A 15367-nucleotide genomic window follows, 5' to 3' on the forward strand; every position below is an offset into this window, starting at 1 on the left:
ATTCCTGTGTATCTGTCTCGACAAGCTCCTTTTGAATTAAAGAGTAGCTCGATATTCTCCATGTGTGACACTTCACTCCCTCTGAGCTTAGAGTGTGACAAGAAGAAAGAAATTCTGATCTACAGTAAAACGATCAGAGACTTCTCTGTCTAGGCGAGGAGTCAGGAGACGAGAAGGAGAGCCCAAGCTCACTGCACACGAAGGAGAGGAAGACATTGTAGTTATGAATAGAATGTATCGCGGCGTAGCGTCTTCACTCTTAGCTACTTGTATGGATCTATGCAGAACAAGAATGAGATCTAACTAGATATACACATATAGGAAAAGATTCATTGGACACCACCCCTTACACGAGCCTCGTTCTTCTTCTTCGCCGTCCTTTCCTCTTCTTTCTTCTTCACGTCAGCCTACCTCCCCTCTCTCTGTCTTCACGTAGTTCTATGAGTGTGAAGGGTAGATTACAGACTTCTTTGTCGATCGCAAGGATGAGATAAGAAGCGTTCCTCCCTGTAGGACTAGTAGTAGTTGCTGCTATGGGTGTCACGGCTTGGAGAAAGAAAGGTGAAGAAGAGAGCAAAGAAAGAAAGAGTCCGAAAGAGAGAGGGAGAAAGAGACACGGGGGGAAAGAAAGAAAGAGAGAAAGGACAAGCATACGAGCAAGTGTGTATTTCAGATCGACAAATCGCTTTTAGCGTTTTCAAGCAGTAGGCTTTAAACTTCTTCCTACTCTTTCATGTACATGCCTATAGCCTTATATCAACATCCCTATATCTACGCATCTATCTATAGATGTCGACATGTGTCTATCTGTCTACCTACAGATCTTTAGATATATATAGATATACATATGGATCTAGAGAAAGAGAGAGAGAAGAAGAAAAACATACACATCGATGTAAAGATTCCTACGTCTTGACACCTCCTTTCTTTTCCGTACTCCTCATAACTTATCTCTAACCGTTTGCTGCTCTTCTTCTTCTTCTGTTTCTTTTCTTTTCCTCTTTCTTTTTCTTTTTCTGCTTCTTCTTTAGAATCTATAAGATTCAATTCTGTAGGTTTGCCTTAGCAGGGAGATGTCGCCGAGGGAGTTTCTGTACTTTCGCACATTCTCTTTCTGATCTGCGTGTGAGGCCTCTAATGAAGAAGACGAAGATCTGCGCTGCTTGGAGAAGGAAAGCCTGTCCTTTCGATGACAGGACCTGCAAGTTTGCACATGGAATGAGTGATCTACAGAAAGGAAAGCCTGCCTTATGTGAACTCTACCGGGCAGGTAAGAGAGGCGGCGTGGGGGAATAAAGAAACTTCATCTTCATGGGGTGTATATACACCTAGGCAAAGAGAGAGAGATAGAGAAAGAGAGAGATGTAGAGTTGAAGCCAGAAAGATCGCTTCCCGAGAGGAACGAGCCATGAAAATGAACAAGGAGTAAGAAGTTATTTGCTGTAGAGACACTGAGAAATGGAGATGAGCAAGAAATCTCAGAAATCAGAAGTCAGGTGTATAGACAGCTGGAAAGAGAGGTCGACACAGATATTGATAGGTCAAGACATTCTATGGATGCGATAGATCAAGGAAAGAAGTCTCTTGCTGCTTTGGTGAGATCGAAGTGAGGATAAATGTAAAGAGAAGTCTCAATGCAGCTCAGATCCGGTTCGATTCATTGAGAAGAAAAGTGGCTGAGAGGTTGAGAGCACCCAGTCGCTATGACCTTTCATATCGTCTTCCCCCCTCTCGTGACCATAAGGTACATGAAGACAAAAGCACATCATGCAGCCTATCTATAGACTGACGCAAAAGGGATTCCAATAGATGGATACGGTAAAGCGCGATAGACTACAGAGAGAGAGACAAACCAGAGATAGATGAAGAGATCGAAGATAAATGTATAAGTAGGCTAAAGATAGATAGATATATCAAAGATAGATGACAGACAGATACATCACAGATAGCTAGATAGATAGGTAGACAGATAGACTGGTAGGGGGGAGACCTGAAGGTGTTCTATGATGTGTGTGTTGTGTGGTGTGTAGGTAAGTGTAATAAAGGGTCCCAGTGTCGTTTTGCTCATTCCGTGGATGAGATAAGTACCGACTATGCTCCCCATACACCTGATGCTCTCCAGCAAGCTCTTCCAAAGAATTTGCCCGGCTCTCCTGCTTCTTTTGAGAAGCTTCTCTTAGCTGAAAGTCCCCCACGCCACCCCCACCATCCTTCTAAGAATCATGCCAGCAATAGTAGTAGTCATAATAATAGTAGCAGCAGCAACCGATCGGGAGGTGAGAGAGATAGACTGGGGAATGCGACTCCAACTTCCTCATCTTGTGGGGCTCGCCCTCACGTCAGCTGTTGTTCTTCCTCTTCTTCTCACAATATAAAGACCACCAGGAGCTCTCCTCATCGCAATTCGAACGGAACGCCTCGGCGTCATCCTCTCATGCACACGAAGAAAGCAAGAGGATCCACGCCCATCACCCCAGAGGGCAGCGGTGCAGGCGGTTTTTCTTCTTCTTCTTCTCTTCCTACAAGTAGCGGAGGTCTGCCTTGTGCAGGCTGCCGTGGTGGGGCCTCTCCTCCAGTTCCAAGCCATCTAGGAGAAGAAAGAAGAGAAGATCGAGGAATCCTAAGCGGGAGAGATCTTCCTCACAGCTACCCGAGTCTTAAGCATACCTTACCAAAAGAAGGAGGGCGAGGAAAGAGCATCCCTGTGTCTGTCTCATCTTCACCAACTTCAACAAGACATGCAAAGAAACCGTCGCCAAGCCTTTCTTCTTCTTCTTCAAGGGGGGGGGGGAACGCGATCTCACCCTCCTCGTCTTCCTCCTCTTCTGGGACACCTTCGGGATTATCTATAGGAGACTATAGAGGAAGAAGAGGAGAAGAAAGCCACCGTCGAAGAGAGGGGAGTTGCTGTTGTTGCTATGAATCCTTTTCTTCTCCTTGTTCTTCTACTTCAAGATCGTTTCCGCCTCTTCTGACAGTTGAAAGGAGAATCCTCACGACGGCGTCTGCTGCATGTGGGGTGGTCATACCTGAAGGAGAAGGGATGTGCTCTCGGGGTGACGAAGAAGAGAGAAGGAGAAGAAGAGCTTGTTCTTCTCTTGGCAGTTCTCCTGTATCTTGTTTTTCTTCTTTCTCACCTCTTTCCTCTTCGTCACCATCTGCTTCTTCCTCTTCATCTACCTCACGTCGTCATCTTCCCCCCTCAGGAAGAATCACAGGAGAAGCAGAAGAAGGAGAGCCTCATCCACCTTCTTCTTCTTCTTGCTATTCAGGTCATCAGCATCCTATCTCTCTTATCCCTTCTATAGCCAAACCTCATCGACTTTCTCCCTCCCCTTCATCTTCTTCTCATATGACACCTCTCATCACTACGACTACTACTACTACCTCTTCTTCCTTATCTTCTTCATCTCTCCCCCCTCCGTCTTTTTGCTCATCTCTTCTCCCTCATGAGGGAGGTGACGTCGCTTCTTATGCCCTATGTACGAGTCGCAGTCCTCACCATCCTGGGCCCATCACAACTTCAACAACGGCCACTCTATCGTCAGCTGTAGAAAGCAGAGACGACGACGGCCATATGGAAGGAGAAGGAGAAGGGGCCCATACTCAGAAGAGTCCTAAGCTCTTTCCTTCTTCTTCTCTCTTGAGAGAGAGAGAGAATCCATGGAGAGAAGGGGAAAGTCATCACTCCCCCGCGCTCAGTCCCACTTCTTTTAACTTTTCTCCCTCTGTTTCTCTCCAACATGACAAGACTCCTCCCACGAAAGAAGGAAGAGAAAGAGGAGGAGATAGAGAAGAGGAAAAAGAAAGAGATCAACCTCCTCATCTACAGAATACTCGGCATCAACAAGGATCATCATCGAACCCCCCCCTGCGGTGTATCTTGGGGGGTTCGCTTCTTGTCAGATCTAGGAGAAGTGGAGCCAAGGGAGGAGGTAGCCATTCTCAAACCAAGACCACCTCTCAGCAGCGATCTTCAGCTTGTCGACTTGTTGTTGAAGAAAGTCCGAGAGATCTCTCCAAACTTGCTTCTTCTTCTTCTTCTCCACCTCCAGGAGAAGAAGGAGGTACACAACATAGTCGCCATGAATCCATCTCTTCACGAGGCCCCTGCTGGCAAGGAGAGGGGGGGGATCAACAACAAGGAGAGAGAGGAGTGGTTGACCTCCCTCGAAGAAGAGAGACGGTCATCTCTTCTTCTTCTTCTTTGTCACCGTCCTTATCAGATCCCGATCGTCTCTCAACTTCAATCAAAGAGGAAAGAGGTAATGCCGTAGATCCATCTGTCTTATGAATCAGAGAAGGCGAGCTTCATCTACAGGCTCCCTATACATTATCATATACAGAAGATAAGAAGTTGTTACCTTTCACAAGAGAAGAAAGAGAAAAAACACATACATCCTTGTCACTCCTCTTATCAGATATCTCACACCTGGGTAGGTGTCCATTCTCAACTAGTATAAGGATGATGACGGGGGGGGGCTGCATGTCCTTGTGGAAACATGGAGCGTACAAGTAGCTGTTCTTCTTTTCATGAGCCTTTAAGATCCTTGTCAGGAGGTGTACATACACCGCAGCCTCCTTCTGCTGCTGTCGAGGGAGTAGCTATTATGACTCAAGCACAAGAACAGAGCGATAGAGTAAGAGAAGACAGTGAAGAAAGAGCTTTCTGTTGAAAGCTCAAGAGAAAGAAAATCAAGAGAACAGACTGGCGGGGGGGATAGACACAAAGGAACGGCTATGGTGATGACCTCAGTCCCTTCTTCGTCTTCTCTCTCTTTCTTGTTCTCCTCTCCCTGGTGTATGTGCAGCCGAACAGAGTCCCCCTCCTCTACTAGGATTTCTAGGTCCCCTCCCTCAGCATCTTCCTAATTCTTCTTCTTCGTCTTCTCAAGGCAAGTTGTGTGACTCCTCTCAAGAACGTCACCCACACACTCATCTTTGTCTCTCTGGCGATACGAATGGCGAAATCCTCCCATCCAGCTGGAAAACAACTTCATACAATGGACTCTATTCTCAACATGTCTCCTGTAGTAGTCACTCTTCTTCTCCTCCTGCTCCTTTTCTTCCTTCTTCTCCCTACCATCCTCATCCATCCTATCCACATCTTATGTCTCCCCCTACATCAGCATCTCCTTACTGTAGTACCTTCACACCATCTTTATCGGTTCCTTCAGACCCTTCAAGATGCTCTCTTCTCTATCGCAATCAGCCTATGATCACTCCTCCTCTTTCTGCTTTGTCCGAGGCGCCTGGAGTAAAAGGAGAGATGGCAGGGGCTTCCCCAGAATGTCCTTCACTTCTCTCTCTTCACGGAACATCCACATCCTTTGAGACAGCTTCTTCCCACGTTCCTCCTCTCTTTTCTTCTTCATCTCCTACACCTGATAAAGATCCTCACCCTTCTTATTCTCCCCCTCACCCCCACCCGAGTGTATTGGCAACTTTTCCCTCTAGTTCTGATCCCATTTCGATGAATACAGATGTCGAGCAGAACGCAGAAACGTTACGGCGAGAGAGCAAAGAGAGACAGGAAGATCCTTCTTCATCTTCCCTTTCTCAAGCTGATCCATCATTGTCTATACATCACACCTCTTCTTCTTCTTCCTGTCTTTCTCCTTCTCTACCTAGTCTACTTCATACATCGCCACGTCACTCTTCTTCTTCTGGGGTCCAACCGTCTCTCCGTGATTCTCACTCTTCCCCCCTTGTCTCGGACAAGAATGAAGTTGTCTCTATCAGTCCTCCTTCTTCTTCTTCCTCCTCCTCGGCCTCTTCTTCTTCATCTTCCCCTTCAGGAGACCCGTCCTCTTGTGAAGGGGAAGTAACAGCGAGAGGAATTGTAAGAGATCAGGGTGATGAGGCTGGTGGTGTATATACACCTAACTCCCCCAGATTTTCGAGAGAGAAAGGTTCTCCTAGATCCCCCTCGAGGACAACTGGAAAGAGGCGTAGTACGGCGGTGTTAGGGTCTAGTCGCCAAGAAGCCACTTCACTTGAGAACCGTTCTGAGCGTGAAGATAAGAAGATCTCTCATCAGTCACATCCCGACACAAGGCAAGAGAGAGGGGGATCATGTAGAGAAGAAAACCTATATAGGAAAAGAGAGCGCTCCGTTGAAAGAAGAGAGACAGAGAAGGCGATCTCGACACCTCTGTCAACTTCCGTTCAAGAAGAACATCTCAAGTGTACATACACCTCCTCAAGTACCACACCTACCCCGCCTTTCTATACGATAGGAGAGAAATCAAGTCTTTCTGATAGGGGGGAGGAGAAAGAGAATCGACATGGTCTTTCAACTCAAAGAGATGAAGAGAAAAGAACAGATACAACCCACATTCAAGGAGATGAAAAAGGCGATGAAAACACACCCCAAGAGAAACGCTCATCCACCTTTCCTTCACCTATTTCCGTCGAGGGAGGTCTTTTAGGTGGAGAACACCATCACTTTCCTCGTCCCACTCTATCTCACGAAACTTCCTCTTCTTCTCCTCTCATCCCGAAAACAACTGCAGAAGTCTCGGGGCGTACACCACAATTAGGAGAGGGGCATGAGAGAGAAATAACTTCGTCCTCTTCTTCTTCTTCCTCTGCTTCTTCTTTCTCTTGTTCTCATCGGGCTCCTCAACACCTACCACGCTCTCCTCTGATGTATTTCGGATCAGAAGGCCATTGTCTTTCTTCTTCTTCTTCTCTTCGAGAAGGCAGTGGAAGAGAAGGAGGAGAATCATCTTCACTACATCATTCTCATCCTTCGTCTTTCTCCTTCTCAACGGCATCTTCTTCTTCTTTCTCTTCAACTTCTTCTTCTTCTCTTAGCCTACTCCCTTCAGTGCCTCCCACATCCGACAACAACCCTAGAGGAAAGACAGGTGAGACATGCGTGGTGTCTACGTCGACTAGACATAGCCATAGCGGACATCACAGCCGTCAAGAGAAACGAAGTTCACAAGAGGAAGGAGAAGAGAACGATAGGACTGGCTCTATGTTCGTGATGCAACAGAAGCCTCCCCCTGTACAAATGCCCCTATGTTCGGCCCCCCTTCTTCCTTTTCCTTTCTTACCCCCGCCCTATAAGCCGAGTTCCATCCCCCCTCACTCTCACTATCCACATCCCCACCATACACGTTTTCTTCCTCTCTCTACGTCATCTCCCAGTGGAGAGCCTGAGCTAACTTCAGACAAAACACAGCAGCAGCAGCAAGATGAGAGAAACTTACCTTCTTCTTCTTCTTCGTCATCTTGTTCTCCTCTTTCCTCTTCTTCCTTTTCACCCCAAATGCCATCCACTGGCGATCGCCCTGCATCTTCTTCTCCTCCTCCCACTTCAGCTTCTTACTGCTATTGTCCTCCTCATGGGACTGAAGCCGTTTTCAATGCTAGTTCATCTTTGTCTGCATCTTCGTCTTCTCATCAAAGCAAACAAGGAGATTCTTCTTCGGAACCACGTGTCTCTGCTGCTGTCTCCGATCCTTCTCTCCTTTCCCTAGGAAGAGCCGCTTCAACGGGAGATGAGGTCGCATGTTGTCATAATAGTTGCCATACGACGACAGCCATCACACCTAGCCCCCAGTACAACCCTCACGGTGCTCCCCACCCTCCTCGGCAACCTGTGTGTCTGGAGACGGGGGCTTCGATGGTGTTGTCTACATCCCGAGCTAGCCCTCACTCGGAGACAGGAAAAAAGCAAAGCAGACTCGGGTTATCGCCCAATCGTGGTCCTCCGCCTTCTTCGTCTTCTTCTCTTCTTTCTTGTTCCTCAAGTCCATCTCCTCATCGCCATCATGTTGGTCTTCTTCTTCACCAAGAGAAACCATCGACAGGGATAGGAGGAGGAGGAGGAACTTCAACGAAAGGCAACAGAAAGAAGCTCTCAGGGGGGTCTCATACAAAGAAGAGAGGTTCTTCATCTTCTTCCTTATCTTCTTCAACTTTGCCAGCAGGAAGGCTTGTTTCTTTCATGCCTTCTCCTTCTGCTTCTTCAACGACTACAAGAAAGGGAACGCCCCCCGAGATAGACACGGGTCGGCAAGATCTCCCAGGGGGGAGGGAGGTAGGAGGGATAGTCACGGGTTCGATACCGGCGACGACGAGTTTGACGAGAACCCCAGGAGACACCGGAAAAAAGAAAGAAGAGAGAAGAAGAGGAGTAGGCGAAGAAAAACGATCTTGTAAACCAGGAGGGTATATCAAAGAAAGAGGTCCTCATTCTCACCGTCATAACTCGAGTCCTAGTCACTGCCCGGTAGAATCGATTCTGAAGGAAGCAAGAGGATTAGGTATACCAAAGGGAGATGGGGGGGGGGGCCATCCAAGCTCAGGTGACGCAGAAGGATTACTTAGTAGTCGCAATCTTCTTCTTTCTTCTTGCCAGGCATCTTTAGCATTGAGTAGAGCAACAGGAGGTCCTTTTCAGAGTGAAGAAAAAGGAGGACCTGTCAGGAATCTAAGAGATTCGTCTTCTTCTTCTCTTCCTCCTCTACCAGACAACGAGCACCATCATAATGATAAGAGAAATCATCTTGTAGACGGACAACCACAACACTCTCCGTATCAACCTCTCCAAGCTTTGAAGGCTCCTTTTCATGAAGATGGATCGATCCTCTCTTCTTCCTCCTCCTTTTCATCGCCTTTCTATCATAGTCTCTATTCTTCAGCTTCTGCATCTCTTTCCTTCTACTTCCCGGGAAATGATCTTCTCCATACACATCCACATCCTCCTTCTGGATGTGCTCCGGCTGTCCCTCTACTTGCCACGCCGTCGTTTCCTTTTGCTGATCCCCGCAACTCAACCATAGGAGGAGTAGGAGCTGAGCTGCAGCACCACCACCATCACTCTTCTTCTTTCTCTTCGTCGTATCTACCTCCTCTTCCTCCTCCCTCATCTCCTTTTTCTTCTCAAGCATGGTATTGTTCTTCTTCTCCTTCTTCTTCATCTTATCCCTGTACCATGGCACCTCCCCCCCCACCACCCCCTGGGGCTTTTCCTCTCTTGTCAGCTCAGAGCGTGAATTCTCCCCACTCTCTTCACACCGTTGAAAGCACCATCCAAAGCGCCACACCTACACAGCATCAGAATAGTACTGAAAGGGCTCATATCGTCGATGACAGCAGAGGAGGAGGAGGAGGGTCTCTCATCTACATGAATGTGTCTGATCAAAGAGGGGAAGTTCCCAGTCCTTCTTCTTCTTCTCACATCTCTCTTCCTTGTGAACCTCATACAACCAGGGGCTATCCAAGCTATCATGATAGCCATAGGAGGAGCTATACATTACTTCAGCAAAGTGAAGAGAGTGGAACAGCCTCTCATACTCTTTCTCTTCCTACAGCAACTACTCCTATACAGACTACAAGAGATCTTCTTTCCCCTTCGTCGTCTTTCCTTTCTCTGCCAACTCAAGGAATCTCCTCGAATGCTTCTCCTGATGCCCTCAATCCTATCATCTCTTCTTCCTCATCTTCATCTTTTCCTCTTCCACAGCCCTCTTCTTCTTTCTCATCATCTCTCGGTCCCTATCTTTTGACTCCTCTGTTCTCTCACCCTCCCCAGCAGGCTTCACCCCCTTGCATATCCACAACCTCTTCACAGCCACCTTCTTCTTCCTCTTCTACGGCTCTTCTTCCTTTTCTTGCCTCTTCTCCTCCTCCTCCTCCTACGACGGGTTGTCACAGTAGTGGAGGTTCTAATTCTATAGCCTTCCTAGGAACCTCGGCTCTTCAAGCTCATGCAAATCAGTCATCATATCTTCTACCTTCATCGACTCTTCTTGGCGCACCACCTCTTCATACACAACCTCCTCTACACCCTCATTCTCATCCTCAGCATGCCTTCTTCTATCTCCCCTCTCCCCTCCCTTCTTCTTCTTCCTCCTTGGAAGAAAGTCGCGACTTCTTCTTGGGTAGCGACCAAGAAAGCCTATCGATTCCTTCTTCTGCTTCTTCCTCTTCTGAACCGTCAGCTTATCCTCTTCATCCTCTATCTTATAGCTTTAGTTGTACTGACCCTCACTATCCTTTACTTCCTATGCCTTCTACGACTATTGTAACTTCTTCTCTCCCACATCCTTACCAATCTCCTTCTTCTTCTTCTCTTCCTCTTGCCTCTTCGTTTGCGCCTACAGACAGAGAAGGTCATCTAACGACGACGCCAAGTGCAGAGGAGACAGAGGAAGCCTACATGAGAAGCACAATGATAATGGGGGTGCTTTCATCTTCTGGTACGGGTCTACAGGGAGAGAAAGACCAAGAGATCTTATCTTCGTCAGCAGCTATACAAAAGTCTCCTAGTCAAACTATGTTGGCAAACGGAGAGGAAGAGAGGGGAGAAGAACAAGAAAGAAAAGAACAAGAGGAGGAAGAAGAAGATCGTCTACTTGAGAAGCCATCTTCCTCTGCCTCTTCTTTACCATTAACACCACGGCCGCGGCCTCCTCAACCTCCTTCAGATCTTCCTACGTTACTTGAAGGAACTTCTCTTTCAAATAAAGAAGAAGAAGATGGAGAAAGAAAGGGAGAAGGAGTTGAAAGAAATGTCAAGAGACGAGAGGAAAAAGAAGAGAAAGACGTCCAAGAAGAGGAAGAAAATAAAGACAGGATGCAAGGAAGAAAGAGGAATGATCATGGAGAAGAGACAAAGGGGACGGAGAGCGCTAGCTCGATAATGTCCCGTAGTCACACCGATGGTGTGTCTAGTGTCTCCGGAGACAAGAGTTCAGCTGATTCTTCGCTAGATGCCGACAAAACGAGAAAGAGCAGTTCAGGGAGAAAGAGATCTATTGAGAAGAAAAGAAGAAGAACCAAGAGGAGCTGCTTGCATCGAAGTACATCAGAATCGAAGGACCTCTCTAACAAAGGAAAGGATAAGACAAAAGAAGATGAAGAAGAAGAAGAGAAAGATGAGAAGCACAAGCCAACGGGGGCTTCAACGACTTCAGAGACAGAAGAAGGAGGTGCTGTAGCTTCTTCACAATGCTTCCTCTCTCCAGTCGATAAGAAGAAGAAGATCTCTAACACGAACGGTCAAGTAGAAGAAGAGAAAGAAGAAGATGTAGAAAAGGAGGGCGATTTCGGTCCCGAGAAAAGGGAAGATCTCTCGGCCTCACAGAAAGATGGAAGTCCTCTGGTCGTCTCTACAGGAACTCTCCCTGAGAAGAAGCATTGCACCCCAGAGAATGAACGTAGGCGGGAGGTGGGACTGCTAAGTGGAACACGAGAGCTAGATATAGACGAAAAGAAGAAGACAAAGAAGAAGGAGAAAAGCATCGAAGGAGATCAAGAGCGGCAGGAGGAGCAAGAGGAAGAGGCAGAAGATCCTCACGATACCCTAGAGGAGAAGAAGACATCCGTATGGAGAGAGAATGAGAAAGAACAAGAAGAAGAGGAGAAAGACATGTTAGGCAAATCTCTTTTTGAGACAAATCAGGATATCTCACATCTCATCAAGACAGCACCTCCCTGTCCCCCCGTTATTCTCCCCCTCGCTGCTACTTCTACTCCTTCAGGACTCTCTTACACCTACTTAGAAATGATTGAAGCTCTACGTGTTTCACACCAACCTCATGATGTGTCTGATCTTCTCATCTCTCTAGCCCCTCTTCACTATGAAGACTGACAACAAGAAAAGAAGAAGAAGAAGCCTTGCAGACCCTTCTCTTCTTTCTTTTTGCTCCTGCCTGCCCTGCGGATGCTGGTCTTTTGTCTCTTTCTGAAAAGGAAGAAGAAGAAGAAAGGAGAGGGAGACAGCTCAGAAAAACAGAGGGGAGAAATGAAGCTCATGGTATCTCTTCATACAATATGTCTTTCTCTTTCTTTCTTTCTTCTTTTCTTGTCTATTCTTGTCTTCTTCGATCAGAGGTGATTCCTTACTGTGTGGGTAACTCTAGCTGGGGGCCTGTTGTGGAGGATGCTCTCTCTCTTCTTTCCTCTTCTAGTCACGATCATAGTTGATGAGCTCATAGCTAGCTACTCATCGTCTTCACTAGACACATAGAGAGAGAGAGAGACGTCTACGAAGAGATATCGGCACATAGATATACTCGAGAGAGAGAGATACAGATAGACACTCCTATATGATGTCTGTATGAATCCTTACCACGCCGATTGCCTTTCTCTCTTCGTATCAAGTGTGAAGTGAGACAAACAAGAAAACCTGTGCATGCAATGAGATTGCCCATATCGTGAGGCGGAAAGCCAGAGAAGAAGAAGAAACACAAGCAGCCGCCGTTCTCTTTTTTCTAAGGCGCTCGCTCTTTCGTCACCTATCTTTCTTCCTTTTGTCCCTTACGTTTCTCCACATAGATGTATGTATGTGTTTGTTTGTGAGGTGTATCGATGCTTTGTTGTCTCGTCCGATGACGACCAAGAAGGATGGAGACTTCTCGCGTGTGAAAGAGAGAGTGAATTACATCTCTATGTGACTACACCTACACAGAAGTATTCTTTTGTCTTCTCTTTCTTTTCTTCCTCCTTTCGCCCTTCTCTTTCTCTCGCTTTCTTGTCGTTCATTCATCATTCCTTCTACTGATGGTCGGGTACTTCTCCTCTTCCTTACCCAACTGTCTCCGTGTGAATGCCTACACTAGATACATGGGCACTCCTCGCTCTCTTTCTCTGGTTCTCTCTCTGATCTGTCTAAAGAGAGAGAGAGGGAGAGAGAGAGAGAGGTAGTGATGTCTCCCGAATTCTCGCTCTGCCTCTGTCAAGAGGCTGAGTTTCTTGCTTTCTCTGTTACGATGTATCTCGTGTTCCCCCTGGCGCTCTTCTCTTTTTCCTCTTTCCTCTTATTCTTCTCTTATCTTCTTTAACACCTTCTCTCTCTTTCTTTCTTGATTCCTCTCTCTCCTCTTCTCTGCTTGAACCTCTCTCTATTCTTACATGATGTACGTGGATGAGAAAGAAGCCGTCACCTGGATGGACCTTTCCTTGCTTGCTCTCTTATTCAATTGATCGATCAGTCGATATTCTCATTAATGAAAATTAAGGAGAAAGACGAAGAAACACATTCACGTACTTCTTTTGAGAAGACGCGAAAGAAAGAGAGAGAGAAGGACTGGAAAGGGATAGGGAGTGAATAGAGTCTGATGTGTAGAGCTAATCTTCCTACTCATCCATCTCCAGGTGGAGCTTCTCTCTCCACTCGCTCGCTGTGCTGATAGAGGTAGATACTTTCAAACACCTCCTAGCTTTCACATGAGAAGAAAGAGAGGGGAAGAATAAGTAAAGAAAGAAAGAAGACAGACACACAGACAGACAGACCCAACTCTCTTCTTCCTCCTTCTATTCCCCTCTTTGTATCTTTCCTTATCACGTCACTTCTCATTCACGATGGGCGTATGATCGGAACAACTGGCTTCAATGGTGTCTTTCTTTCTTTTCATTTTTCTTCCTATCTTTCCTTTCTTTCTTTCTTTTCTTTCTATTTTCTCTTTGTCCGTCTCTATTCAGACTAGGTGGTTTCGCACATCCATCATCGTCACCATGATCCATCGTGTATAATTCTTTCTTCTTATTGTCTCTCTTCTTGAAATTCTCTCTGTGTAGATCTATCTCTCCTTGTTGCTCTTCTTTTCTCCGTAGACTCTCTCCTCATGAACCTTTCCTAGGGGGTTGTTTCTTAACCTTCTCCTGAGAATAGAAGAACCTAAGGGCGTAGTACTACTACTACCATCAGTGAGAGAAGGAGAAGGAGGAGAAACACGAAAGCGTAGGCTGTCTGCCCTTTCCTAGATAGAAATGTTTTCACTGACACCAGTAGCTCCGAGACGTTTCTTTACTCTTCTTTCTTTCCTTCTCTATCTGTCTATCCATCTTTTGATCCACCTGTCTTTGGTCTATCCATCCTGATTAATCTACCTGACTATGTATTCTTTCCTTTCTTCTTAAGTCTATCACGCTTAAGAGATCTACAGAGGCAAACAGCATCTGATAGAAGTTGAGCTCCCATCTCTCCCTCTCTCTCCTCCCTTTGCTATGGGTACTATGTACTCTTCAACTCCTCTCTTACTTCCCTCAACTGGTAGTTATCTTCATATCTCCAAGAAACACTTTCTCGTATACTCTTTCTCTTTCGTTCTCTCTTCTCGAGTGTCTTCATTTCTCTGTATCATAGATCGTTGTACCAATCTACAGCCCCCCCTTGTTCCATACAACATAGGCGTATCCTTTCATCTCTCTATCTATCTATCTATCTACCTACCTTTGATCTCCCTGTCTATATCTGATCTATCTATCACTGACTATCTACCTTTCATCTACCAGTCTATTCAATCTATCTGCCTATCACGAATACATCTATCTATCTCTCATCTATCGACCTTTCTCTAGTCCATCTATTCATCTATCGCTAGTCTAGTCTCTCTGTCTCTGGTCTATCAATTGGCACCTTTCTCTCTTCCTCCTATTCCTAGAAGGGAGAAGAAGAAGATGTGAGGAGAAGACGAAGAAGAAGACTGGGGCTGAAGCTTCAATTTCTTTTTCCATAATAGAGAAATAGCAGCCACCCCCTCATCATAAAGAGGTGGAAGAAGGAGAAGAACAAGAAGAGGAAGAAGAGAGATCAACACCTTAGCCATAGTGATAAGAAAGTAGCAGCGACGAGAGGGAGGGTTGTTTCTCTTGTATCTGCGTGTGTGCCATAGAGAAAGAAGAATCGTCGAGAAACTTAACAAGAGAAAGAGAAAGATCTATACAGATGTGTATATACACAGAAAGAAAGACACACATACAGAGAGACACAGACATGCAGTCGGCATGCTTTTTCTTGCAATGTGCTAGGGGGGGAAAACGTTATGACTTAAAATGTTTCTCTTTTTCCTTCCACACAAGTTTCCGAGTTCACATCTTCTCATGAAAGAAAAAGAAGCTTCTTCAGTTCTGGATAAAGGCATTCTGCCTCTTCTTCTTCGTTTCTAAGCTTTGTAGAAGTTAGTTTACCTCTTCGCAGAGACATAGAACAGTAAAGAGAGTGAAGATCTTTACCTCCCTCTCTCTCGTAAATGAATAAGAACGCAAAGAAGAAGGAGAAGAATAAGAGGAGGAGGCAAGAAAGAAGAAAAAGAGGCGAAAGAAAAAGAAGAAGATTATCCGAACACAAACCTTTGCAGTCTAAGCCAAGCACATCATACAGATGATAGACGATAGTTGTATACAAGCATAGATGAACAGATAGATAGACAGATAGATAGATAGATAGACAGATAGATGGATAGATAGATAGATGGATAGACTGGATCTCTGACTAGAAAAGGGAACAGTCGTGTGTTCTTCATTCTCTTGTTCGTCGCTCTCTCTCCTTAGCATTTCTAGCTCTTCTTTCTATTTCAACTTTGTCTCCATTCATTCTCCATAGAGTCTAAACGTCACTTTCTCA

General features: G+C 46.0%; 1 protein-coding gene across 1 annotated transcript; it reads left to right on the top strand.

The window, feature by feature from the left end:
- Positions 1 to 1032: 1032 nt before the first annotated feature.
- Positions 1033 to 11611, top strand: CSUI_004777 (zinc finger (ccch type) motif-containing protein; the record flags this gene model as incomplete). Its single annotated transcript, XM_068064961.1, has 3 exons — positions 1033 to 1270; positions 2031 to 4265; positions 4812 to 11611. Exons 1-3 carry the CDS (start codon positions 1138 to 1140, stop codon positions 11609 to 11611), a joined length of 9168 nt encoding a protein of 3055 aa, XP_067923066.1. The 5' UTR covers positions 1033 to 1137.
- Between the last annotated feature and the right edge of the window lie 3756 nt (positions 11612 to 15367).

This window comes from Cystoisospora suis, assembly GCF_002600585.1.
Source record: "Cystoisospora suis strain Wien I chromosome Unknown contig_2268, whole genome shotgun sequence".
Taxonomy (NCBI): domain Eukaryota; phylum Apicomplexa; class Conoidasida; order Eucoccidiorida; family Sarcocystidae; genus Cystoisospora; species Cystoisospora suis.